Genomic DNA, 25806 nt, shown 5'->3' on the forward strand with positions numbered 1-25806 from the left:
CCGCCGTGCTTCCCAAGCGGCGCACTATCCAGTGCGCCACCGGGCCGGCCCTAAATTCTTCTTTTTCTTTCTCCTGACTACTCTTAGGTTATAAAATGGATACAAAAAGCACATGTAATACAGAATTTCTATAATCTGCCCCTGAAAAATTGGGAGTTGAATACATAGTTTTCCCCAACAGCTCATTTAAAGAAAACTATATGAGGCTATGTAGACGCAAATGGCAGCTTTTCCATCTACCTTTTAGATGGCTTTTGCTGTTCCCTTTTGATCTCTTCACAGCTTCCGATCACATGGAATCAGGGTTAATTTTACCTTCTCATTTTGCTCTGGGCACTAATACTCTAAATTTTATAAGGACTTGTTACTGCGAAGCAAATATTATATTTAAAGGAACATAAAGAAGATGTTACTTAAATCATGAGACACAAACTAGAACTAATTCAGCTGAAAGACCACACCGATGTCTTGAAGATTTTGAACATGCTGTATAGCATGAAATGAAAGACAAATATGCTTTTTTTTTTTTTTTTTTTACAGTAAGGGGATCGCAACCCTCGGCATGGTGTGGTCTGCACCACGCTCAACCAGTGAGTGCACTGGCCATCCCTATATAGTATCCGAACCCGCAGCCTCAGCGCTACCAGCGCCGCACTCTCCCAAGTGAGCCACAGGGCCAGCCCCAAATATGCTCTTAATGAATATTTCTTTCTCTTCTCTTTGAATAACACAGCTTAGACACTTTTTATGAAATTTTCAAATGTCTTCAAAAGACTACTCAGATTGCTGTTATAAACAATACCACAGCCTTTAACCTAGTCATTTTTACATAAAGACCTAATAGTAGAATCCTTTTAATGACCATGTGTCAGTATCTTCTATCAATTTTGACTGAGTTTTGCACAGAATCATTGAATGTAGCATGTCTACCTATATTAAGTAGAAAAAAATACATGTATATGTCCAGAATATAGTTATTTACCCCCTATTTTATATGGACATTGTTATTAATAATCATGTTATTAGTATTCAGGTATGTGTCTGAGTCTAGATAAAATGAAACCTGGGTTTAGGTGATACAGCCACTGCGTGCAGTGTTTGTCACCAATTACAGGCCTCTTTTTTTGTTTTTGTTTTTGTTTTTTTACCTTCTAGGTAGCTTGACCTTTTCTTTTTGAACTAAGCTACCCTCAATTAGTGTGCCGTCCTTCAACACAGCCTATCTGCCATTGGTTTTTCTTGCTCAGCAGTTGATGCCTGTGTTGCAACCTATAAAGAGAGTGTTTATCTCAAACAAAATTGGTGGATATTGGTGAGACTGTGATAACTATAGTACTTCACAGTTTGATATGATCCATGGCTCTCAGCTTTTCATCTTGAATTTGTACAAGGCAAAGTATTGTGTTCCTGGAGAATATAGTCTTCCTAGGCCTTCTGATATGCTTCAGTAAAATTAGTGATTAAATGACAGTTAAAACAAGTATTACAAAAACTGTACCTCAGTACTCTATTTTAACTTTGCTATTGACAATTTGCAAACAAAGGATCAGTCAATGTTAAGTTTGGCCAAATCTATTCCACTTACCTGTATTAATGCAGAATTTCTTCCAAAAAATCACATTTTGTATTGCTTTTCTGCGTGTAATTTTCTTCTTTTAGTTTTCACCATCCTTGAGCTACGTTAAGCAAAATAGCAAAATAACAAATGAACTCATAATCACTATATTTGAGAGGTGATAAAATGAAGCAGGCCATTCAGTGGTATAGATTGCTAACAGGGAAATATATTCCTTTCTGAAGCATGAAGCACTGAAAGGTTAGAGGCTGAGAAATTTTCCACCTGCAAGCTGTGAGAATTTCTCTTTTCTAGTACCAAATCACCAAAACCAGCTTGCTTTGCTATTTTTATTTAAATTATAGTTCACAGGTTCATTCGGATGTTATCTCTGTTCACCTACCTCATCTTAACTGTAATATAGGCTCTCAAAGGGGAAGACTGTCTTCCTTTAAAATCATTTTTATAAATGACTTATGCACATGTACTCCAGATACATAGTAATGCTAATAACCAGGAAACCCCCAAAACATAACTTCGTCAGTTTAGTGAATAACATTTAACTAGCCTTATCATACAATATATGATGGTATAAAGTGCAGAAAGAAGAGATAGTGTAGCATTTGGTAGGGCTTGTATATAAAGGTTAATGTCCATCAGCCAGTTTGGCCCAGATTTTTAAAAACGACAGCGTCTATTCATTAAAGGCTGTTCTTAGAATCTTTAAACCAGTGTTTGTTGAACTTAGAATATTTTTACTTGTCTTATATTTATAATATTGTTTGCACCACCAAATGATACATATTAAGAAGTGATAAAAGCTCCTAATGAGGATAGCAGTTGAATAAACTGAACATTAAGTTGATAACAGAAGTATCCACATAAACATGGTCTGTTAATTGCCTGCTCATTGAAGACATTTGTCAGCTCCCAGACCTTAAGAGTTAAATATATGATCAACCCTTTGGGGACCAAATTGCCCTGTCCAACATGGAGAAAAGTAACTTTGTGTGCAAAATAAGGTTCTCAGTTGGTCATTTATCATCTCAAAGGGCGTATTTTATTATAAATGTCAATTCCACAAAATTATGCATTCTGCAATACATAATTATGTTCAAAATTGCATTTGAAATCTATTATTAACAGTTAACAGTGAGCATTCTTAAAATAGTTATTACTCTTGGCCTTAACACAAAAAGCAATAATGGAAGTATTTTAGGGAGTTAAAAGCTACAAGGCATTGGCCTCTGAATAAAGCCACTGCAGGTGTGTTTCTTAATGGGTTGTTAATCTTATAGTGGGTGAACACAAAGGACAGAGACCATGCGTGTTTTTAAACTGTGTTTGATGTGGAGAAAGAGTTGATGGCTGAAAAATATAAAGTCAGTGTGAAATGAGGCCAAATTCAACTTTCCCTCCTGAGGTGTAGCCCTCCTTGCTTAAAATCAAGGTAAACTATTTCTTGCTCCTCCTCTTGTGTCCCTTCCCTCCCCACACCACATCAAAGAATTTCACAGAAACTTATATAAACTAGCACATCAGAAATAACTACAAAATATGACAATAAATGATAAAGTTCTGATTGTCCAAACTCAACATTCTCCCTCACAGACCAGCTCTTTCTATGTTCCTTGTTTTTGCTATTAGCACTATCTAAATCACCCAAACTCACAATCATGAAGTAAGTTTTGACCCTCCCTTATCCCCTACACCTAATGTCCTCAAGAACCTTGCTTCTCAGGGTGTGGGCTATGGACCATGCAACATGGACATCACTTGGTAACTTGTTAGAAATGTCTGACTTCAGACATACTGAATGAGAATTTGAATTTTAACAAGACTCATTTCTTATGCACATCAAAGTTTGAGACACTCTGCTAGAGAATCTCCCTTTGCATTGTCTGTCATATCTTCCACTTTCTTTTTGTTCACACTAAATTGTTTTTCACTGGAATGTACTTTTTCTACATGACCTGTTTGGGCCCACCCTAAATTTAGATCTTCATGTCATTTCATCAGAATCATTGCCCCAAAAGTCTTATATTATTCTTGTGTCCCCCTGTTCTAATTCATCCTAACTTCTGCCTCAAAATTAGCTTTTCTAATGTACTCAAGCCTCTCCCCTTTTCTTAAAAACCACTGATGGCTTTCCACCCCTTACTAAATAAACCCTTTTGACTAGCACTCAAGGCCCTGTAGAATGTGATGACATCCTTTCCCGCCAGCCCTATCTTCAACTACTCCTCTCTACATACACATACCCCACACTTTAGCTTTATAGTTTGCCTCCTCTTTGTTTTAGGTCAAGCTGTTCTTTCCATGTGGCACACCCTGCCTAACAGCTCTGTTGAAATCCTCTCCCTCCTCCAAGGTTCATCTTCAATGCCACTGCCCATACTAACCCTTTTCTCATTTATTCAGTCATTGAATAAATACGTATTGATCACACACATGCTTTGCCTACATTTGCCTACATTCTACTAGGTACTAGGAATAAAACAATGAACAAAACAGCCACAATCTTTGCCCTCACAGAGCTTACATTCTGTTGGGGGGAAACAGGCAATAAACAGTAAATAAGTAAAATATATGCTATGTTAGATGCTGATAAGTGCTAAAGAGAAATAAAAGATGATAAAGGGGATAGAGACAGCTAGGGATGAGGAACATCTTTCAACCAAATACCTTTCCCTCCTTTGAATATGCAGAGCACTTATTGTCCTTTACAATGTGGTTATTCGTGTACTTGTCCTATTTCCGCTGCTATTTTCAAAGCTCCTTGAGAGCAACAACTGCATTTTATTCATTTTTGTATCTCTTGCAGCTACCGAGACAGTGCTCAGTAAATAATGGTTAAAATGAATCAAATTGATTGAAATAAATGCAATAGCAGTTTAAGAGAAAGGGGAGACTGACATAGTGGTTGGTTAGGAAAGGCTCCTTGGAAGATATTTATTCTGGGCAAGGCCTTGAAAGATGGGTAGGGTGAGGATAAAGAAAAAGCTAAGTTGTTTTTGATATATATGTTTTTGAAAAGCTGAAAACCATTGCTTTATAAATTAAGATTAATATGATGTATAATTTTCTCTACCTTTAAAACCAGTGTTTCAGAAGGGACGGGCAATAGACACCGGAGAAGTTGACATTGGCGCACAGGTCATGCAGACCATTCCACCTGGCTTATTCTGGCGTTTCCAGATTACTATCCACCATCCAATATATCTGAAATTCAATATTTCTTTAGCCAAGGACTCTCTGCTGGGAATTTATGGCAGAAGAAACATTCCACCTACACATACTCAGGTAATATCAATTATAGGTATTTTCTTGAACCCCAGGCTTTGTGGACTTGTAAAGTGTGCGGGAGTTAAAGGTGAGGACAGAAAAATATTTATAAAAAGCAAATATCCAGAATAATCACCCTCAAACTAATGAAAAAAATGGCATGGAAAAATAAGGAATAACATTTAGCAGGGCAGATTCAGAAAAGAGAGTTTAAGAAAATATCCTTTATACTTGACCTCTCCTTCCTGGAGCAGGATGATCATGAGCTTCCCAGCCCTTTCATTTGACTCAGCTTTAGTGCCCCTTCACTGGTTTCATACCCACTTGTCCCAACAAAGGAATGCACATCAATCAGAAATTGCTGGGAAATGAGTCTAAAAGGCAGGTTTTGTCTTACGGGTAGAATATTTCTTTGTTGTTGCTAATAATAATTCAAAAAATGTAAAACCTCTATGGTTTACATAGCCGTTCCATAAACCTTAATCACCTCATTTCTCTTGTTGAGTTTTTCCCTTATTTCTTCCCTGCATGAACTCACTTGGGGTCCTGCTCCATCTAAGAAGTAAAGTAGTCAAACATCTGGACTTACTTTTTTCCCAACAGATATGACTATAGGCTAAACCTTACCTTCAAGGCCAGAATAGGCAGGGAATTAGAATGCCATTTAAATATGACTCATAAAAAAAATGTTCAAGGAAACGTGTTATGTGCTTCTCCACTGATTAGAAAAAAAGGGGGAGGAAAGCCCTTTGAATATTTAAATGTTACCACAAAGGTAGTAAATTATGATGCATGTTTTCAACTTTTGACTGTTCATTTACTTGTTTTAAAAACTATAAAAACTGTTTTTAATTTGGAGAGAAGGTCACAGTAACATTTCTGAGCAGAATGTATGTTTTCAAGTATCTTCTAACAGATACTTTAGTAAAATGTCAAGATTCTCTTGCATAATACTAAATAAGATTTTTTTTCTATTTCTTGGTTTATTCATTTTTAAACAATTATTTTGAATATTCCAAAACTGAAAGGTTTATAACATTTATAAATATAGTGAGGGTTTTTTTCAGAATTAATAATATGCTTTTGAGTTTAAATATACTCAAGAATCAATAACCTCCTCTTCCGCTTTGCCCACCTCCAAAGCAAAGAAGTATGAAATAGGGCAATTGAAATTAGAGATATTTATCAGTCTAGAAGTAAAAGTAGTTGCTCATATTTGTATCTGTATTTGTTCCAGTTTGATTTTGTAAAACTAATGGATGGCAAACAACTGGTCAAGCACGACTCCAAGGGCTCCGAAGATACCCAGCACTCCCCTCGTAACCTAATCTTAACCTCACTTCAGGAGACAGGTTTCATAGAGTATATGGATCAAGGGCCTTGGTATCTAGCATTTTACAATGACGGAAAAAAGATGGAGCAAGTATTCGTGTTAACTACAGCAATTGGTAAGCTGCCTTGGCTATTATTCGAATTGACAGTATAACTCTAGAAAGACACAGTCAGTGATGAAAGTGATATGAGTGTTATTTAAGCTTATTCCTAATTCTGCTTTAAGGTCATTATTGAGGATAGATCACTATGAGAAAAGTTGTGTTGCTGTTGATAATGTTTAAATGCTGATTAAGAAAAATCATGATTTGTAATAATGAATATGCTAATAATAATTGAAAAAATAAATTGAAACAATAAATAAATTAATAATAAAAAAATAAAAGATAAAATAAAATAAAAAAATAAAACATTTAAAAAAAAAGATTTTGTAAATGTTCTGTTATTTGCTGCTATTCTAGGACACTTGCCGTTTGCCTTTTTATATGTTCTCAACAGGAATAATGATCTGAGTAGTACTAATACCAATGCTTCGTAGATGAACAACTTCAGTGAAGAAGGGAGTAAGCAAGAGAAGCCCTGTTAACTCAAGTTCTATTATAAATGAAAAAGCAAATAAATACCTTTTAAAATAGAAAAACTAGCATCAGTACAGTTCTTTAGAACAACTGATTTTAGAACCATTAAGCCTTCAAAATATAACCTAACAGTAACTTGGGTCATTCAAATCTCTTTCCTTTAGAATTTTTTAGTTTGAAAATTATTCCAATGGCTCTTTCAGTGTGCTCAGGGCCTTTTAAAACATGTTATTTTTAATACAATACCTATACACACTTTTATCCACTTTCACCCTAGTTAGTCAGAGACATCTCACTCTTTTGTCATTCTTTTTCCCTTTTTTTTTTTTATGGTGAATTCATTCCCCATGACCCTTTGTGTGAATAAAGCTGAGCTCTTTAGCAATTTTAGAGTCCCAAGGGTAATCAACTCTTAGACACAGTATTGTATTGTGTGAATTTTCCTAAAGCACGTCTTTTAAAAGAAGAGAAAATATTTTACAGCTGTCAGTTTTCTATACAACTCTCACAATTTTATCCTTTAGTTAACCTGTTCAGCCATATGTTTAGTAAGATGTGTTGACTGTTAATAGATATACCATCTGCTCTTTATAACAATTACATTCTATGCTGAAGACCTTGAGTCAGTAGAAAATGGTATTCCAGCCATAAGATTATCAGAAACTTTCCTCTAAAGTAATCAGAAAGGCAATAAAATTACACTGATGCTTTTTTCCCCTAGAGAAAAACTCCACTGATCTTACATCTTCAAAAGACAAGGTATTTGTTAAATTAGAAAAAAATATTTTAAGTCATGTCACTGTTTTGCCACTTATAGACTCGGTGGGACAGTTTCAAAGGATGGACCTTTCATGATATTTTTCTATCAAGGCCTAATTTTGATAATGCAAATGCCAGTACGCTATGAGAAGCTGAGTTTTCCCTAAGAAATTAGAGAAACTAGAAGATATAAAATATTTGTGAAGATTTTCTCTCTTTCTGTTATCCTTACCCCTAACCTCAAGTTAAAAACACTAACCAATCTGTTAAGCTTTCAAAAATCAATAGCCCCAGAAACATGCTTGGAGTTTTTTTCCTGTTCCTCAGTTCCTCCCGTAAAGAACCTAACATTTGAGATCCAATTCCTGTCATCCAGATATCAAACTGTTAGTTTCATATTCGATAACATACACAGGTCCTTCAAAAAGTTTGTGGAAAGATTCATATTATCTTTAAATTTTATTTTCTAGGAACTTTTTGAAGTATCCTCATATTTTTGAAGTACCCTCATATCTATTTTTTGCTAATGCAAGTCAGTTTCTTTGCTTTTCTGTTGCTTTTTTAAGATTAGAAGCATCAGAAACATTTCTCCTACTATTTCACTTAAAGAAAATGCAAGGGAATTTCAAAACAAAAAAATCAAAAGGCAAGTAAGCCCTTTACCATAAATTCTCCCCATTATTTTTAAACATTTTTATAGTTTATCTTAATCAGAGTAAAAAGAGGCTGACAAACAAAGTAAGGTTTGAATGAATTTGTTCTAAATGCTGTTCATTCATCTATGTCATGATAATGTTAGAATCAGTTGATTGATCTTAATTATATTTGGTCTGGTATTAACAAGGATTGAGAAAGAATTTAAAACTAACATTTGTTGAATGACTAATATAGGCCAGACAGTGGCCTATAGTAATATATATTATTTTCAGTAGCATAAGCAGAACTGTCAATATCACCTAATCTCAGGCAACCTGCTCTGTAACATAATAATATATACCATTTATGGAGTGCCACTCTGCCCCAAGCACTTTATTAGTTGCTTTACATTCAGTTATCTTGTTTGATTCTCATCACAACCCTGATAACTCAGGGAAAGTGATACTTCTATTACCAGTAAGGAAATGGAGTCTTAGAAAGAATAAATAATTTGGCAAAGTCTCACAGACAGCAAGTAGCAAAATTAAGATTCGAGACCCAGCATGTCTGATTCCAAAGCCCATGCCCTTTAGACCATACTTATTCCATAAGAATATTCATTACGTTTAGTTTCTCCCATGAGAAAAACTGACAGAAGTAAAACCTATCATTAGTACAGATGCAAATACCCAGGGGCTTTTGATTCTAGCATATCTACACAGCCACTGGATTCATTCTCATCTTTCTAAGAATCCCCCAAATGGGCTAGATACCACTTTCTTCGTCTTGCTTTTATTCTGCCCAAGGCAGAACTCCAATATCTAGATCACAAGTTCACTAACTATGGAAGTTTACTATTTAAAGCATTTATTAATGCTTTAATGTGGTGAGCACCTGCAGGGTCACCTGGAGTGTTTGTTAGAATGTAGATGACTGGGCTATATCCCTCAGAGACACATTCAGTAGATCTAGGGCTGAAAACCAGGCATCTGCATTTTGAGTGCCGCAGGTGAACCTACTGATACAAGTGGCCCACAGACCGCAATCATAGAAATGCTATTTCTCAATCCTCATTATAAATTCTCACTCTCATTGTTCAGTGGAAAATGCCAGGACCACCTTCTAAAATCTCTCCTTCTAATCAGAAATAGCTTATCCAAATGAAACTTGATGAGGCAGACAATTTGGATTGAAAAAGGAAAAATTGGTACATAAGAGAAGTGTGAGTTTAATAGGCCAGAGTCCAAGATTGCTAAATATGGAAAAGGAGTAAGGAGAAAGGAGTAGTGAGAAGAGTATTAAAAAAAAACACACATAGGGCCGGCCCGGTGGCGCACTGCTATAGTGCGCCGCTTGGGAGCACGGTGGCGCACCCACCGAGGGTTCGGATCCCACATACAGACCGGCCACTCACTGGCTGAGCGAGGTGCGGGCGCAACACCGAGGGTTGCGATCCCGTTGCCGGTCCCGGTCCGGTACGGGCACGACACTGAGGGTTGCGATCCGTTGCCGGTCACGAAAAAAGACAAAAAGGAAAAAAAAAAAAAACACACATACAAAAAACTGAGAGTTAATAATAAGTACCATAATAGTTCATGGACTTAGAATTTGATCATTATTATACTCAAATACAATTTTAAATTATAAACAATTTTTAACTTCATTGTCAGAGACTGACATTTATATAACTTTGCAGTTTTTCAGAGAAGTTACCACAAGACTTATCAGAGTTCTATTGCACTGCACATCATTATGTCACCAGAACTACCTATGGGCACATACAAAGACTTCTCAATTCCCCTGAAACCTATTCTTCTCTAAGAATGGATTGAAAGGAAATTAGTGGCAGAGAACTGATAAGCATTTACAGTCAAGAAAGCATTTCTCAACAAAATACTTAGGTTCTAATGCTTTTAGTGGTGGTGAATTTAATATGAACACTTACTTTAAAAGCCTCCATTGTCACTTATTAATGAAAATGAAATACTGATTATCATATTTAAGCTGTCAAGACAGTAGATTAAATATTCTAAGTTGCTAGAAAAGAAACTTTATTTGCTACAACCTAAATTTGAAAAATAAACAGTAGACTTAGTCTTCCAGGTTGCATTTTTAGGCCTGTTTGCTTTTGAAAAATGCTTTATAATTCTTGTACATTTTAGCTTTATCATGAATGTCTCTCAAGAATACCATTCTTCTATACGCTTTATGCACTTTATAGATGAGACTGGTTTTTAGTTCTATTCTTGAGTAGCCAATTCAGCAAATCCAGAGCTCTTTTAATAATTTTGTACTGCATGTGACATCTTACAGAAGTCTTTGTCATCTGATTTTGAGCAGGAAGTGCTCCATAGATAGCAGAGGGCAAAATGGTTATAGGCCCAGAGTTCCTGCAACTTAAAAAAAATTAAAGCCTCTACATCCTGTAAGTTTGTTCATCCTCTTTCCTTTTTCTTTGTATTAATAGAAATAATGGATGACTGTTCAACCAATTGCAATGGAAATGGAGAGTGTATCTCTGGCCATTGTCATTGTTTCCCAGGATTCCTTGGACCTGACTGTGCTAGAGGTAATGTTCGTAACTCTTTTTGTGTGTGTCTGACATATCCTTTATTCATTTATTTTTTTATTTTTTTTAATTGAAACATAGTTGACTGTACACATCTGTAGGGTACAGAGATGAATATCAATACCTGTGTGCAACATGTGATGCACAAATCAGGATAATTAGTATATTCAACTTATACAATGTAATCAATTTTCGTGGTCCTTTACCAATTCCTCCCTTGTCTCCCTTCCCCCTTTCCCCTTACCCATCTCTGGTAACCTCAGTTCTGTCCTCTCCTTTCGAAAGTTCAACGTATTGTTGTGATTGCTGTGTCTTTCTTTCTTATTCTGTAATTCTGATTAGTTTAGGGAAATAGATGTCATTTGAGAAGTCAGAATTAGTATAAATAGTAATAGCAGCAGCAGTAGGAGCAGCAATAACAGCAGCAATGTCCCCCACCACCACCACCAAAAGCTGAGCACTTATTATGCCAGGCACTGGTCTAAACACTTTGTGTTACCTCTTTTGATTCCTACTTCCTACAATAACCATATGACATAGGTTTATTATTATCCCAGTTTTATGGTCAAAGAAACAACCTCAAAGAGGTTAAGTGGCTTAGCCAGGATTACCTAACAGCTGGGATTTGTGTCTAGGTTGTCTGACCCAACCACTACATGATGCTTATATTTCCTAGGCACAAGTGGTGACAATTTGCTTTGTACCCCATGAATATTCATAACCAATAAAAACAAAATAAAACATTGTTTTAAAAAACAGAGATCATCTTACAGCTACCACTTATCATCTCTTTGCTTTATTGGTCTTTGGGTTTTCTGTGGGAGTTTAAACCTCACTGAAAATGCAACATTCAACCTAGTCTTTTACTGCTCTCTGCCCTAAAATCCAGACAGTCTGCACGTGTGCTTGTTTGCATGTGTGGATATTCTCACTGGCACCTGCATAATTCAGTTGATCATTGATTCCATTTATACAAGGATGATTTGGTATTCTGGCAAAACTATGCTGGAGATAATCCTGCAAATAGCCCTTAGAAATTTCTCTGTTGTATTGTCTAGACTGGCAACTTGTTTTGTGCGTGCACCATTGATACACAGTAGCATCTCAGAAACAAATTTTGCTCTATTTGCTGTAGATGGAGGATCTTGTTTTTGTACATTTATCTGATGCTTGAAAACTACCATCATTAAAAACTGTAATATTTTTTTAATTCATAATGGACTGACTTTAAAATGAGCAAAGTTGGTAACTGCTTATACACACCAGTGTAACTGGAGTGAGCTGGTAATCACCAAATGGGTAAGCAGCCTAGAAAGTAAACATTGGAAAGTAGGAAGTTAAACTTAGCCAACTTTACTGTTTCCCAGACTTGCCCATAGTTAATTCTTGAAAAGCTTTAAGTAAATCACACCATGATTTCCCATGGGTTTATAGTTACTACTTTAGAGATGCCTTCTGCTCATTTTCAATGTATTCTTAAAGTTCCCAGTCTGCTAATATATTAATCTCAGGTTTCTCAGATACTCAGTTTCTTTAGATTAAATTCCATTCAACAGAATTCTGAAGTACTTGCTAGGTTCCCAGCACCATGATAGATCTTGAGGAGATTGGGGGTGGAGGTAGAGGTGATGGTTGGTATTAAAAAATGAATAAGACAGAAGGTATAGGCCCTGTCCTCAAAAAGCCCATAGTTTTAATAGGGAGACAAACAATGACAAAGCAGAATAAGTGTTCTAATAAAGGTCTGCACAGTGAGTTATAGGAGTAGACATCTGTCCAGTATAAATCTATAATTACACAACTTTTTAAAGATAACATTTTATAATATGAATATCTCACTATTTATTAGTTTTTTAAATTTCAGGTTTTGCTTCCTAAAGGTAATATACATCTTCCTGAGGGAGAAAAACCCCAATAGTAAAAACCCCTAGGAGAGAAAACCCCTAACTGTAAATAATAATAGTAATAGTTTAAGCGTATGGTGGGATCAAAATTAAATACTTGAAATAATTTCTCCACTCAGGATATTTTTATAATTTATTTTTACCCCACTCCCATAGTAGGAAAATTCTATGTTTATAATCATGAACTTTAATAAAGGGTAAGACAGAAATAGTATAAATTTTTGCCTGAATATTACACAAGAATCAATAAAGAATTGCTCTTTGGAGATTTTGAAAGCATTACAAGAACATTACAAGTTCATTTGACAACCTTCAGATTCGTGCCCTGTGCTGTGTGGAGGAAATGGAGAGTATGAGAAAGGACACTGTGTCTGCCGGAATGGCTGGAAGGGGCCAGAGTGCGATGTTCCAGAAGAACAATGTATTGACCCTACGTGCTTTGGTCACGGCACCTGCATCATGGGAGTCTGCATCTGTGTGCCAGGATACAAAGGAGAAATATGCGAGGAAGGTCAGAACTCCATTTTAATCTCTTGCTCTAGGCTTTTCTCTCACTGAATTGTCCAAGGTGTCACTCTATGCTTCTAGTAGAGATGCAAGTGATTTTTGCAAACAATAAATGCTAAACATTTCTTTTGTACATGGATCAGGGGGTTAGAGTTGGGGGAGCTTATGTCTCTTATGACAGTCTGTAATATTATACATGATGCCATATCTGTGACACTCACAGAGTAGTAGTGAAAAATGGTACTTTCTCCCTCATTTCTAACACAGTTTTATAACCTGAGATTTTCTATATTGATGATTTTAGGTGTTAATTCATATGCTTTCATTATTACACAGTGCATTAATGCTGCATCTCACTTTAAAGCAATGAAAATAATAATATATGCCCATTTGGAGCCATTTTGTGAATGTTTTATTTGGGAGTGATTTGTAATTACCATTATTATTATTGCATTACATTATTTATTTTTACATACCTTGTTCTGAAACTTGACTTCCATGCCTATGGAAGCAGGATTACCACTAATGAGTTTTAAAGCAGTGCCTTTATATTAAATTCACCCCAAAGGAGTCTTTGCCAAAAAATAATACTTCAAAATGGCAATAGTTTTATGATTTAAAGAGACACATTGCAAAATAAGTTTACTAGTAATCAGACCTTTTTCATGCCATATTCCTCAAACAAGACTAATTTCAGAAATAATATTAAACCATTACCATGGGATGGTCTCATCACAACTGTTGTTCAGGAAAGAGACTGCTAAAATGCACTATAATTGCTTTTTAAAGATGGCTCATTAAGACTATTACACAGCATTCTTAAGGTTTTAATCTTTTTCCACTCTATGAACAAGCAAGACTTCAGCCTTCCACCTCCCATTAACAATAGTAAAATTTTGGTGTAAAGATTACATCTGTTCCAACGAATGGCATTGGGCCTAGACAAGGCACTGGAGTTCCTGAGTTACTTTTGGAAAGTGTTTTTATGGTGATTCAACTGCAATCATTATATTTAAGTAGAAAATTCAGATGCCATATGGGCACACACATACAGAAAAAAAAAAGGTGTCTATTACAACATCCACAACTTGACATGAAAGACATGTAACCTGATTAATTTAGACCTTTCTAATTTAAATTTTATAAATAGTTGAAAAGGACTTAGATTGAATTTGTCTTCTCTGGGGTTCACTAAGAAAATTTGTAGAATAACCAAGATAGCAAAGAAGAATGCTCATCATCTTTAGCAGTATAAATTTTTCAGATACAATAGAAAAAAATGTTTTAAGAAAGACATTGCTGAACTGGGCCTATAAATTGGGTTTTACTTGGCTCATATAGTGTTGTTGTTGTTGTTGTTGTTGTTTAATGTGATTTATTTGCCAAAATTTAAAAATAGAGAAGTATCATATAAAAATTCCTATTTCTGGCTTCTCTTGAACACTAGAAAATCTGGTGACCAAGGGCTCACATTGCTACATAGTGGCAGTCAACTAGAACCAAGTAGCAGCAATTCCCTTTAAACAAGACATTTGCTTACAGTTTGCTCCCAACACACCTAATTTTCTTATATTCAGCCCATTTTATTTATGTATGCCACCTGACTGGAGCCTATAATCCTGTGACTGTGTGCCTCTGATTTAAGTATGACTTACACAAATACATTGAAGCAAGTCTCTTAATAAAATGAGTTATATTAAATTAAATATTGTTTTGTTTGTTAAAATTGCTGTACTTTAATATAACAAAATGGCCTCCTTCTAAAAAATATTCTATGCTTTGGATTTTCTCTCTCCCTCCAAATGATGAATCTAATTAGATGTACTTTCTAGTATTTATTTGCTGATTAGCTCAGGTATTATAGTATTGTGCTAATGCCCTGAGATCTTGGGCTAATTATAATTGCAATAATACTAATAATATTAGTGCTTAGGTAGACCTAGTCTGTTCCATGGCCACAAGCCATACCCTGAAACTAGGGCAGTCTTGCAAATGCAAGCAGGCATATCAGTCTATTTTCATTGCTTGAAAAGTAATTCAAAGCACTCATCCTCATTATCATAGGTTATTTTAGTTTCATATCACTCAAATGGTAAGACTAGAGATTTGGAAATCAACCTTCCCATTTCCCATGAAATTGTTACTCAGTTAAAAGCACAAAGCAGTTTTTTCCCAAGGCAAGCATAGGAACCTACCTTCAAAATAGTTTATACATTTGTTAGAACGTATACAAAAATTTCCAGACTCACAGAATCAGAGACAAATGGAATTGGTCTAAGACATTGAAAACTATGTCACAGTGTCCTGAGAAACAGTAGCTATGAAAAAAATAAATTTTAAATTGGCTTTAAAATGTTGCATTTTTCAGTGTTTCTAAGTAATAAATGAGATTATAATAAGCTAACGTAAATTTTATTATTTTTTGCAACAGCAGTCACTTCACCCAATACTTTGAATAATTGAAGATTTAAAAAATTATATAAACTTCTCTAGACCACCAAGTAAAAGTTCTTTCTGGGAGCTATCATTCCAATTTTGGAAAGGTTAAGGAATGATTTACCAAAAACTCTTGGGTTTTTGTTGTTGTTGTTGTCGTTGTTTTGTTTTGTTTTGCAAAGCCAAGGAATTCCTATTGAAGGTCCATACTGGTCCACCCACCAATCTGTATGACGGTACCAAACACTGTTCACAGTTTCACAGAGCATATGTGTGGTTTCCTTCTTCTAAATTTGGATTGCAAACTTTATGGTACCTTACCATATTTTTAAGTGCTAGTAATCTTTTGGTTTGAACACTGTGTTTGCATTAATCATTTTATTGCCTAATTAAAGCAGCATTAATTATATAATACTAGAAAATCAATGTATCTCAGTTTCATTATCCTAAGGTGTGCTGGCCATAGCTATTCCCTATTAACGTTACCCTTCCCCCTTCCCCTTCTTTTATGGGCCTTCAGAGGACTGCTTAGACCCAATGTGTTCCAGCCATGGCATCTGTGTAAAAGGAGAATGTCACTGTTCTACTGGCTGGGGAGGAGTCAACTGTGAAACTCCACTTCCTATATGTCAAGAGCAGTGCTCAGGACATGGGACTTTTCTTCTGGACACTGGAGTATGCAGCTGTGATCCCAAGTGGACAGGATCTGACTGCTCAACAGGTACATTGGGGATATTTCCTTCTCCTTCCTCTACTCCCAAGTTCTAACAGCTTCTTCCCTTAAGGTAGTGCTTCTTAAAGTGTGCTCTGTATGCTTTCATGAGTCAAAAGAGGCTTCCAGATATTTCCTAGGTTCGTATTTTACTGCATTTTCACTTACAACATACTGTCACCTGTTTTTTCATCTTATTTTTTATGGTCATATATCTGTGCTTGAACTTCTGCCCTAATTTTGTTGTCCCCTGTAGTTATTTCAACCATTCCCAAGTCTCCTACTATCAGTCCTATGCAGATCACTTCAAATCTATATCTCCCCCAAATTCAAATAATCCGGCATTTCCAACCATCTGCTGAATATTTTCACTGGGTATCCGGCCACCTAAAAACATAACTTAGCCCAGGAACTCTACTCCATTTTATGTATTGCCATACTGCTGCCCAATTACTATTCCCACAACATTGCTTTCCTTTTCCCATTCCCTACCTCAATATTTTCCATAGTTCTTCATTATCTATGTATAAACTTTAAATATCCTAGCCTGTTATCAAAAGCCCACCACAAACTATTCCAAATCTCTATCTGCAGACTTCTTCTACTTCTGCTTCCTGCATAAATCCCTCTTTCTGCCAAAGTAATCTGTATGTTCTCCTTTCCCCAAATACATCTATTTTCACACTTTTCCTCATGCCTCTTCCTCAGCATGGGATGCTATTATCTTTCCACCTAGGAAAATCCAACCCATCCACCAAGACCAACTACAGTTTTAGCCACTCCGTAAAACCTTTTCTGATCAGAAACAGGGATCCCCTAAAATCCTACAGAGGGCATTGTGATGTAGGTATTTGTGCACATGGCTGGTTTTTCCATCTGAATTATAAGCACTGAAAATAACAGGCCATTCTTTATAGCCTTTCTTTCTTATCCTCAGACCATATACTCATTAAATAGGTAGAATTAATAAATGGTTCCTCTTACAAAGCCTCTGATTATGAATTTTGTTATTGGATATTTTTCATTCTTCCATGTGTCAGATAAAATATCATGGCCTAGACCTTCAAGTTTAAAACAATAATATTAATGTTAGTATTAGTATGATATCAAACACAAACAATTATTATATATTAGTCAATATTCTGAGGGTTACCGTATTAATTCACTTAATCCTCATGACAAACCTATAAATACAGTGATTATGCCCACTTTACAGATGAGGAAACTGAGGCACAGAGAGTGAAATAACTTGCTCAAAGTCACCCATATAACAAGTGTCAGAATCACAATTTGAGTAAGGTTTTCTGGCTTCACAATCCATGCATTTAACCACTGTACTATGCTGTCCTCGAGGAGCCCATCATCTAATTCACCATGTATAAAAAGGTATCTTTGCTGGACCGTGTTCAGGGCCATGTGCCACAGAGCACAAAGGAGAGAGCGATAGGTTATTTCTGTGAGAAGAAGCCTGATAGTCAGGTAAGGCTTTATAGGGGTCTTAACACTTGAATTAACACTAGAAAGTTTACTGCATTTTTATTAGATGGACAAGAAAGGAAAGAACATTCCAGGCAGAAAGAGTAGCTTAAACAAAAATATAGAGATATGAATCTAAATGATACATTTGGGGACTTGCAAGCCATTGGCTTTCACTGCAGCCTAGGAGTGCAGAAATAGTGAGATGAGCAGAGGCCAGAACGTAGGGAGTTTTATTTACACACCGTGCTAAGAAATTTGCATTTCTTCTTGGCACAACAGGAAAGCACTGAGTAGTTTGAAACAAACTGCATCTGAGATAGACAACTTTGACAGCAACTGAGAAGACCCATTGGAGATGGCTGATGTAGGGAACTAATAGACACGTGCAGTGTGATGATTGGAGTAGTCCAGAAGCACAGTGGTGGTGAGAGCCTGAACTGAAACTGTAGTTGTGAGAATACTGAAGGCAGATCAGAGAGGAGTCACCATGGTAGATGAGAGAGAGAGAGGAGACAGGGATAACTACTCTGGGTGACTGGGTAAAAGGAAGAACCACCAGCTGAGGGATAAAAAGCAGAAGCGAAAATGCAGGTTTGGGGCAGAGGGGCTGGTCATGATGAACTCAGTTGTGAACATGCTGTGTTGGAAGTATCCAAAGAAGGTCCAGGCAGATATGGCCAGCAACAGTTGATAGTCAAGAATAGAACTTATAGAAGAATCTTAAGCTGGAGCCACAGGAATGAACATTATTTTCCAGGGAGAATGTGGAAATTGGGAATAAAGAAAGTCAGAACTCTAGAGAACACCAACATTTAATGTCTTTACCATGATAGGGTTTTTAACAGTGAGTCAAAAACTCGCCTCTTTATACATGACCTAACACGTATTGATTGAATAGTGATTCTGTATCATATAATTGCTCCCTCAGACCACTCACATCCCTTATGTGTCCTTCCTGATGCCTCAGAATTGGGTAAAATTCCTGGTAATGTACCATTCATAAGTTGCATAAATTCAAGTGTTTGTATTTCCAATGAATCAACATTAAATTTGATATACTGAGAGTTTCAGTTTCCCTGCACATCCCTACTCCCTAAGATACAAAGACGTGCACCAGTTCTGCCAGCAAAGAAGAAAATCACAGAAGGGGAAGAAAAAACTAATTATGAACATACCTCTATGCTCCCTCTCTTTTCCTCTTTTCCAGATGAAGTACCCTAAACCCCAACCCACTCCTCCCTTACCCCAAACAAACCTTATCCACCAAAACTAATCAAATGATGAGAGAAAAATGATAGCCCCATAGCATATTAGATCTATCAGAAAGTACAAGGATATCTGGTTTAATGTTTTTGTCAAATGTGGTGGTCTGTAGTCTGCCTGCCTTGACATCCCTATGGATTCTAATGCACTGAGGCACAGGGAGGTTAGGCAGTTTGCCCCAAGGTGTGAGAACTACTGCACTAGTCCTACCTGCTCATTTAATTGTTCATTTTCCAAACATTTATTGAGCCTCTATTATGTTTCCATCAGCATGTGAGGCAATAAAGAAGGATAAAAATCTATAGTTGGGAAGACAAATGAATAAAGATGTCAAATACCTTGCCCTAAATGCTAAAAAAGAGAGTGATACAATGTGCAACGAGTATCTAACATTACCTGAAGGTCTAGGAATTGGTAACAAAAGTCTTAATAAATCATGAAAGTTCCTTTATGCCATAGCTAGGAGTTTGGGTTTGATGCTGAGGACAATGAGAAAGTCATTGAAGAGGTGTAAAGAAGGTAGTGCCATGACTGTGTTCGCATTTCAGAAAAATCACTCTGGAAATTGTATGGAGAATATGAAAAAAGATAATGAAAACTTGATATAAGAGAATTTGAGAGCATAGAAGAGGAAAGGATAAATGTTTGAGAGAGGTTAGCAAATAGGACTGGGTGCCTATATGGGTGTAAGGGGAAGTAGGAATTTTCACTGATTCTGTGATTTCTACATTGGGAGACTGGATGAATGGTAATGTCACTAACTGAGATATGAAATTTTCATCTATTAAACTAATTTTCATTGAACATATACTGTGTGCCATGCTTTTGGGATATATCAGTGAGGAAAATAAAGATTCCTCAAAGTTTCAGGAGGATATTCAATCCACAGCGTTCCACTCCTGGCCCCACAAAACTCACTGAAGCTTGACCTCCATTGTAACAGTGTTAAGAGGGTGGGAAATTCAATTATAGTATTTGAAAGGTGGGACTTTTAAGAGGTGATTACATTGTGAGGACTGCATCTTCATGAATGGATTGATCCTTTCATGGACTAATGGGCATGGTCTGATGGCTTTATCAGGAGAGCAAGTGAAGTTGTTAGTTTACTTTTGGTCATGCCATCTCTCACTGTGTGACACCGTGTTACCGTAGAAAGTCACCACCAAAAAGAAGTCCCTCACCAGATATATTCTCTGGAACTTGGACTTCCTAGCCTCCAATCTGTAAAAAAATAAATTTCATTCCTTTAAAAAGTACCAAGTTTCATGTATTCTGTTATAAGCAACAGAAACGGACTAATAGACCACATTTATCCATAATAGACCCAATAGAAAAAAGATGACTAGAAACATCTCTTGCTTACAGAAGCAAAAGGGTGGAGAGGTATGACCCAAAACGTAGCAGCCTCTCAGGCAAAAGGCTTCCTAATAAGACTTTCAAAATCTCTAGCGTCAAGGCAGAAATAGTCCTTCTGTGATTTTTAAGCTCCATGAAGGTTGTTCCCACAGAGCATGTTTAACCATTGAGATGATTTCACTGTTCAGACTTTTAATTGACTGTGCTCAGTACAGGAAGCAATTTAACATCTGATTCTTATAATGGATCATGTCATTTCAAAGGTGGATGTGCTCTTTGCCATTGATCATTTTCTTCCTCTAAGCATATGAAGCTTAGCTGTTAGCATGTTAACCGTGCTGACACCAAAGGGACAGCAGTGAATCGTTCTGATTATTTTCAGTCTATTTTTCTAAGTACATTGGGTATTGTTAGCAGCCCTAAATTGATACTTGATATAGGCTTGCTTAACCTGATGCTGTCATAGCACTTCACAAAGGTTAACTCATTAGTCTTTTAAAAAGACCTCAGGAGGAATACAGTAGAAACTGTTTTAATGTGGTTTAGATTAGGGTATATCACCAGTCAAATCATGCTCCCTTAAAACATAATTCCTTGCCATGAAATCTCAGTAATACATTTAGCTGATCCCAAGATATTGGTCCTAGCCTCTGAGATCACCATTGGAAAACGTGTCTACTATATTGCTTTTGTAAAATCTGGCTTCTCTTGGTCACATAATCTTTGAGGGGAAGCATAAAAGCAAAGTTTAGAACTTTGTACTCCTCTCTTCTTGATGAAATTTTCTGAGCCACTACCTCTATGATTACTGACAAATAACTGACAAAATTTGTAGGAGGTAAGAGTTTGCATAGAGAGTACAACTCTTGCCATTTCTCTACCACAGTCCCCTTTCATTATACTGTGTCTTAGAAGTGGGTTAGTGAGCTAGAGAAGTATGGAGCATTAGGTCCTGAGGTATTTTTGAACATGCTGTTTGCTATACAACAGAAATTATATGAGTATTATCATGTGCCCCATCCAAGGAGAGTTGGTTCCTGAAGATGTCAGAAGGCTTTCTTATAAGGATACTTGTTTTTAAGCCATCCCACAACATGTGTCCATCTTATGCCTTAGAGAGATGACAGTATATGCACGTGTATGCGTGTATTCATAGCACAATGACATTGAGTAACTCGTTTAACTTCTTTGAGTCTCAGCTGCCTCATTTGTGAAAAGGTAGAGGATTAGCCAAATGGCACTTGGGATCCTTTCTAACACTGAGATCTATGATTCTTGATCCTGTATATCGGACTATTGACACTGATTATGAAAGTTTTATGGATGTACTCTATAAACTCCCTTAACTCCATACTGTTATGGTGAGAAAATATTAATTGCAAGTAGTTTTATTTTTGCTATAAGGACATCCACACTTTGATATATAGGCCATGTTGTGTGAAGATTTACCTCTATATATGGAGATACACATACACACACACACACACACACACACACACAACATGTATATATCTTCATTGTAACAATGTCTCATTATGTTTTTAAGTGTTCCCTAATGGATGGTGATAGGCATCTACTAATAAAACAGATAATTAGAGGAGGAAGTTGTAAGAAGCTCATATAATTATTGTTGCTAGGGAAACTTTCCTTGATTATACGAGTACCATATGCCTTAAAAACATTATTAGCTTCTCCTCCCTTTATTGAAAGTGCCAATAATCAAAAGATTTTCATCTGGCTCTACATGTCTAGCACATACAATTTGTTACTTTCCTGCAATTTCCAGGAATTGATTAGGTCTTATAAAATGATTCATGTTCACGCAGTATTTTTTTCCTCCACTCATTACAGTTACAGCAGAATTATACATACCATTTGACAAAGAAACTTTGTTCAAAATGTAATGCACATGCTACAGGGATAACTATGTAGCCATTAATCAAGCCATTGATCGGAAAAGTCCACTCACATATAAGGTAACCAGAATTTTTCATCTTCAATAGAAAAGAGATGATAAATGTAACCAGATGAGGAACCTAGGATTGCAGGTACTATTCCCTATGCAGTTCTGGACACAAGCCTGGATTTCTTAGGAACAGTAGCTGAGTTCTCAGAAGAAATATTTCTATTAGTTAGCAACAGTGTTAATAGACTAATGCTATAAATTCTCTGGACTTAAAGAAAAGCTCAGATATAGACAACTAGTCACTGAAACATAATAGGGGGGTTTTAAACCAGTGCTTTTGAATGTAAAAGGACAAAAGGCTTATGACTTATAATTTGTATGTGGGCTTAATTATCTTTAACTTGATAAAGTATGACAACTTGTGCTTAAATTTATTTTAAAGTAATTCTTTTTCTACTCAGTAAAAAATAAAATGTAAACATTAAAGTGGCTCTGATTTGATTGGTTAAATATAATGAACCCTTACTTGAAACATGATAGGTATACCATCAATGCTACAGTGAGATCAAAACACCAACTCTAGCTTATTGAAGTAACTGAAGTTTATTGATGGCACTAGAAACACAACCCAAAAGCATTCTTAAGATAATTCCAAGTCAAATTAAGTGTATAAGACTGAATCCACAGAAATATTTCTTGGAGGTAGATATGAAATGGGAAAAAAAATCACACTATTATAATTATTTCCTAGCAACACATCCTACTCAGAGATGGTTTGTCACCCCCTAAGCCTTTTTTGGCTCAAGTGAAGATAGAAATTGAACCCCAAAATATCCTCAGATCCAAAAATTCCTTATCTTTATACAGGAGTTTATTTACTGCCCATAAGATTGTAGGTACTGCGAGGTGATTTAAAGCACATCAAATATCTAATGTTTTCAAAATACATCTTTTTACATTTTGTTCTGAGACAATAAAAACCACACCTGTTATGCCATCTTTAGCAGGCAGCAATGCAAAAATACAGTGAAACTTTTGACAATTTGATAAGTTTGAAGTAAGAGGTAAATTTGCAGCTGCCTCTCTGTAAATCTGAGCTAACTCTACTGACTATTTCAGGACATTAAAGTTTTAAAATTGTTTTTCAAACCAGGGACATACATATAAATAAGGTGGCAATTGTGAAGCAAGAAAATGTAAGTAAGTCTGAGTGCGAGGATGCATACTTATTTAATTTACATGGTGAAAGTACAGTATAATAAGGAATGCATTTGGACAGACCATTAGGAATGTCAAAAGAAAACAGGCAGATTTTGTATTTCACTATTAAGTGCATTCCCCTCATTTACTCAAACTCTTATTCTGAAAATGAGGGGAATAGGGAAAATGCATTCACCTCATTTACTCAAACTGTTCATCTGAATTCCAGGTTCATTTGCTATTTGGCGTTTTTCTCAATTCATGTTTAGCTACATGAAGTGAAAACAAACCCAGAAAAGGGTGTATCTAAAAGGTGTGTTTGCCTCTGTATGTGAGATCCTATGGGGAAAGTGGCCACCTGGGTGCCCACCTTCACAGTTTGCCCTGCTACCATGGCAATCCTCTGACAACGGAAGAGGAGGTGGAAAGGCTCTATGGTAGAGATATCTGAGAGAGGGTGAAGGAAGCTGGGATTCGATTGTGCATAATCGGTGGCCAGGATGTGGGGAAAGGTCAGAATAAATTGTCCTAGTCCTGCACGCCAAGATCAGATGATTGGAGATATAGAAGAGCACCCCATATGTTTCCTCCAAATAAGCTAAATGACATTATTCCTGTAATAAAAATATCCTACATTTATCTGATGGTTTTTTTCTACAAATACTTACATACCGATTTTCTTCATTTCATCATTATGGCCAAAATCCAGGGTCATCATTAGAATTTGGATTTCATATTGAGCTTTGATGATACAAAATACCTACAGGACTGTTCCAAAGATTTGTTTTACAAACATATTCCTCTGAGTCATTGTAGAGAGAGGAAGAGGGATAGGAAGGGAAGACATTAGTTCTTCAGTAAAGAGTGAGAACAATAAATTTTCTCTTAGAAAACTGATAAGGTTGAGCTCATAGAGACTCTGAATGGGTGCTGAGTCTGCTATGATGAATTTGACTTGCACATGGACCCTGGACACCAATCTCCAGTAACCTAGCAAAAAGGTTTCTGTTACCCTCATAATGCCCATGAAGTGTGAGTAAGGTAGTTGAAAGAACTGATTCACTGTGAAAGGCAGGGAAAGTTACTTTATTGTGTATGCTTAAGAGTTGAGGCCAGCAGTAGAATTCACACCCTGATGTCCTTTCTTAAACATCCTGCTTGGGACTTGCTGAGCCTATATATTTCATACATTGTAGAAAATGTTCAGTCAATGTCTTTTTGAGTCTTTATTTCCCCCACTTTGGTATTATCTCCTTTTGGAAGTTCCTTTAGACCATCTGTCCCACCGCAGCCTCTATGCTTTTTATTTCTTTTTCTTATGGTTCTTTTCTTTGTTTCTCTGTGTTGTCTGATAGATAATTTCTTTGTATTTGTCTTCTATCTCACTAAACCTTTCTTCAGCTGTGTTTATTGTGCTGTATAGCCCTTTGATTGAATTTTTAATTTCAGTGATTACATTTAGTTTCTAAAGTATTCATTTTTTTTCAAATATGCCTCATTATTTTGGATAATTCTTTGCTCCTTAATCCTGTTTTTAGTTACTCTCTTTTCCTTAAACACATTAAACATGGTTTTTTTATATACTATATCTGTTATACACAGAATATTAAGTCTTTGTGGGTCTGGGTCTGTGGTTTGTTGTTTCCATCAGCTCTTGGATATAAATTGCTTTCTTGTTGCTGACTTTTTTTAAATTGTGAGCTCAAATATGTTGAAATTCTCTCTAAGTCCTAGGTGAAGAAGGTATTCCTCTGGGGAAGATTTATGTTTGTTTCTGTCAGGAACTTGTCTGCACTACAGATCAGGGCAAACTTTAAATTAAAACTCTCAGGTTACAGTTTTTTGGACCAAACAAAGAATATAAATTCAGACCCCAAACCCACATGAAACCTGGCTAGTGACCATCAAGTCTCGAGGGGGCTTATTACTTAGCATCCTTATAAACCTAAGCCTAAGACAGATCATTTTCTTCTAGTCTATCTCTGTGAGGCACATTTTCTCCTAAGCTGGTTTCCAATATAGGTCCCTGATCCTGCACAGGCCCAAAGTTTAGCTAAAAATATGTTCTCCACTCTGGGCCCTCATCAAAACTCTAATTCACCGAGATCAGCAGAAGGCGCTAGTATCCTGGCAGAACTCTGACTCTCCATACAATCTTGGACACATCAACCACTATGGGCTTCAATTTACATATCTGCAAACTGTGTTTTTAAGCTAAATTCATTATTCAACTTATTTCTAGTAATTAAAATTTTTTTCACTCTAAGTGGGGAAAAAACATGTTAAGTTCCACTTAAATCAATAATTTATTTTACTAAGATAGGGGTAA

The 25806-nt window shown here is 36.2% G+C and overlaps 1 protein-coding gene across 1 annotated transcript in view; it reads left to right on the forward strand.

Annotated features, from left to right (window-relative positions):
• The window catches only part of LOC103600869 (teneurin-1-like), a 61661-nt gene extending 42688 nt beyond the window's left edge, over positions 1-18973 (forward strand). The window contains exons 4-9 of the mRNA XM_008585202.1: positions 4659-4858; positions 6078-6288; positions 10613-10714; positions 12935-13129; positions 16082-16282; positions 18960-18973. Of these exons, the coding sequence (XP_008583424.1) occupies positions 4659-4858; positions 6078-6288; positions 10613-10714; positions 12935-13129; positions 16082-16282; positions 18960-18973 (923 nt within the window). The remainder of the gene's footprint in view (positions 1-4658; positions 4859-6077; positions 6289-10612; positions 10715-12934; positions 13130-16081; positions 16283-18959) is intronic.
• Positions 18974-25806: the final 6833 nt, after the last annotated feature.

Source organism: Galeopterus variegatus, unplaced genomic scaffold (genome assembly GCF_000696425.1).
Source record: "Galeopterus variegatus unplaced genomic scaffold, G_variegatus-3.0.2 Scaffold3490, whole genome shotgun sequence".
NCBI classification, from domain to species: Eukaryota; Metazoa; Chordata; class Mammalia; order Dermoptera; family Cynocephalidae; genus Galeopterus; species Galeopterus variegatus.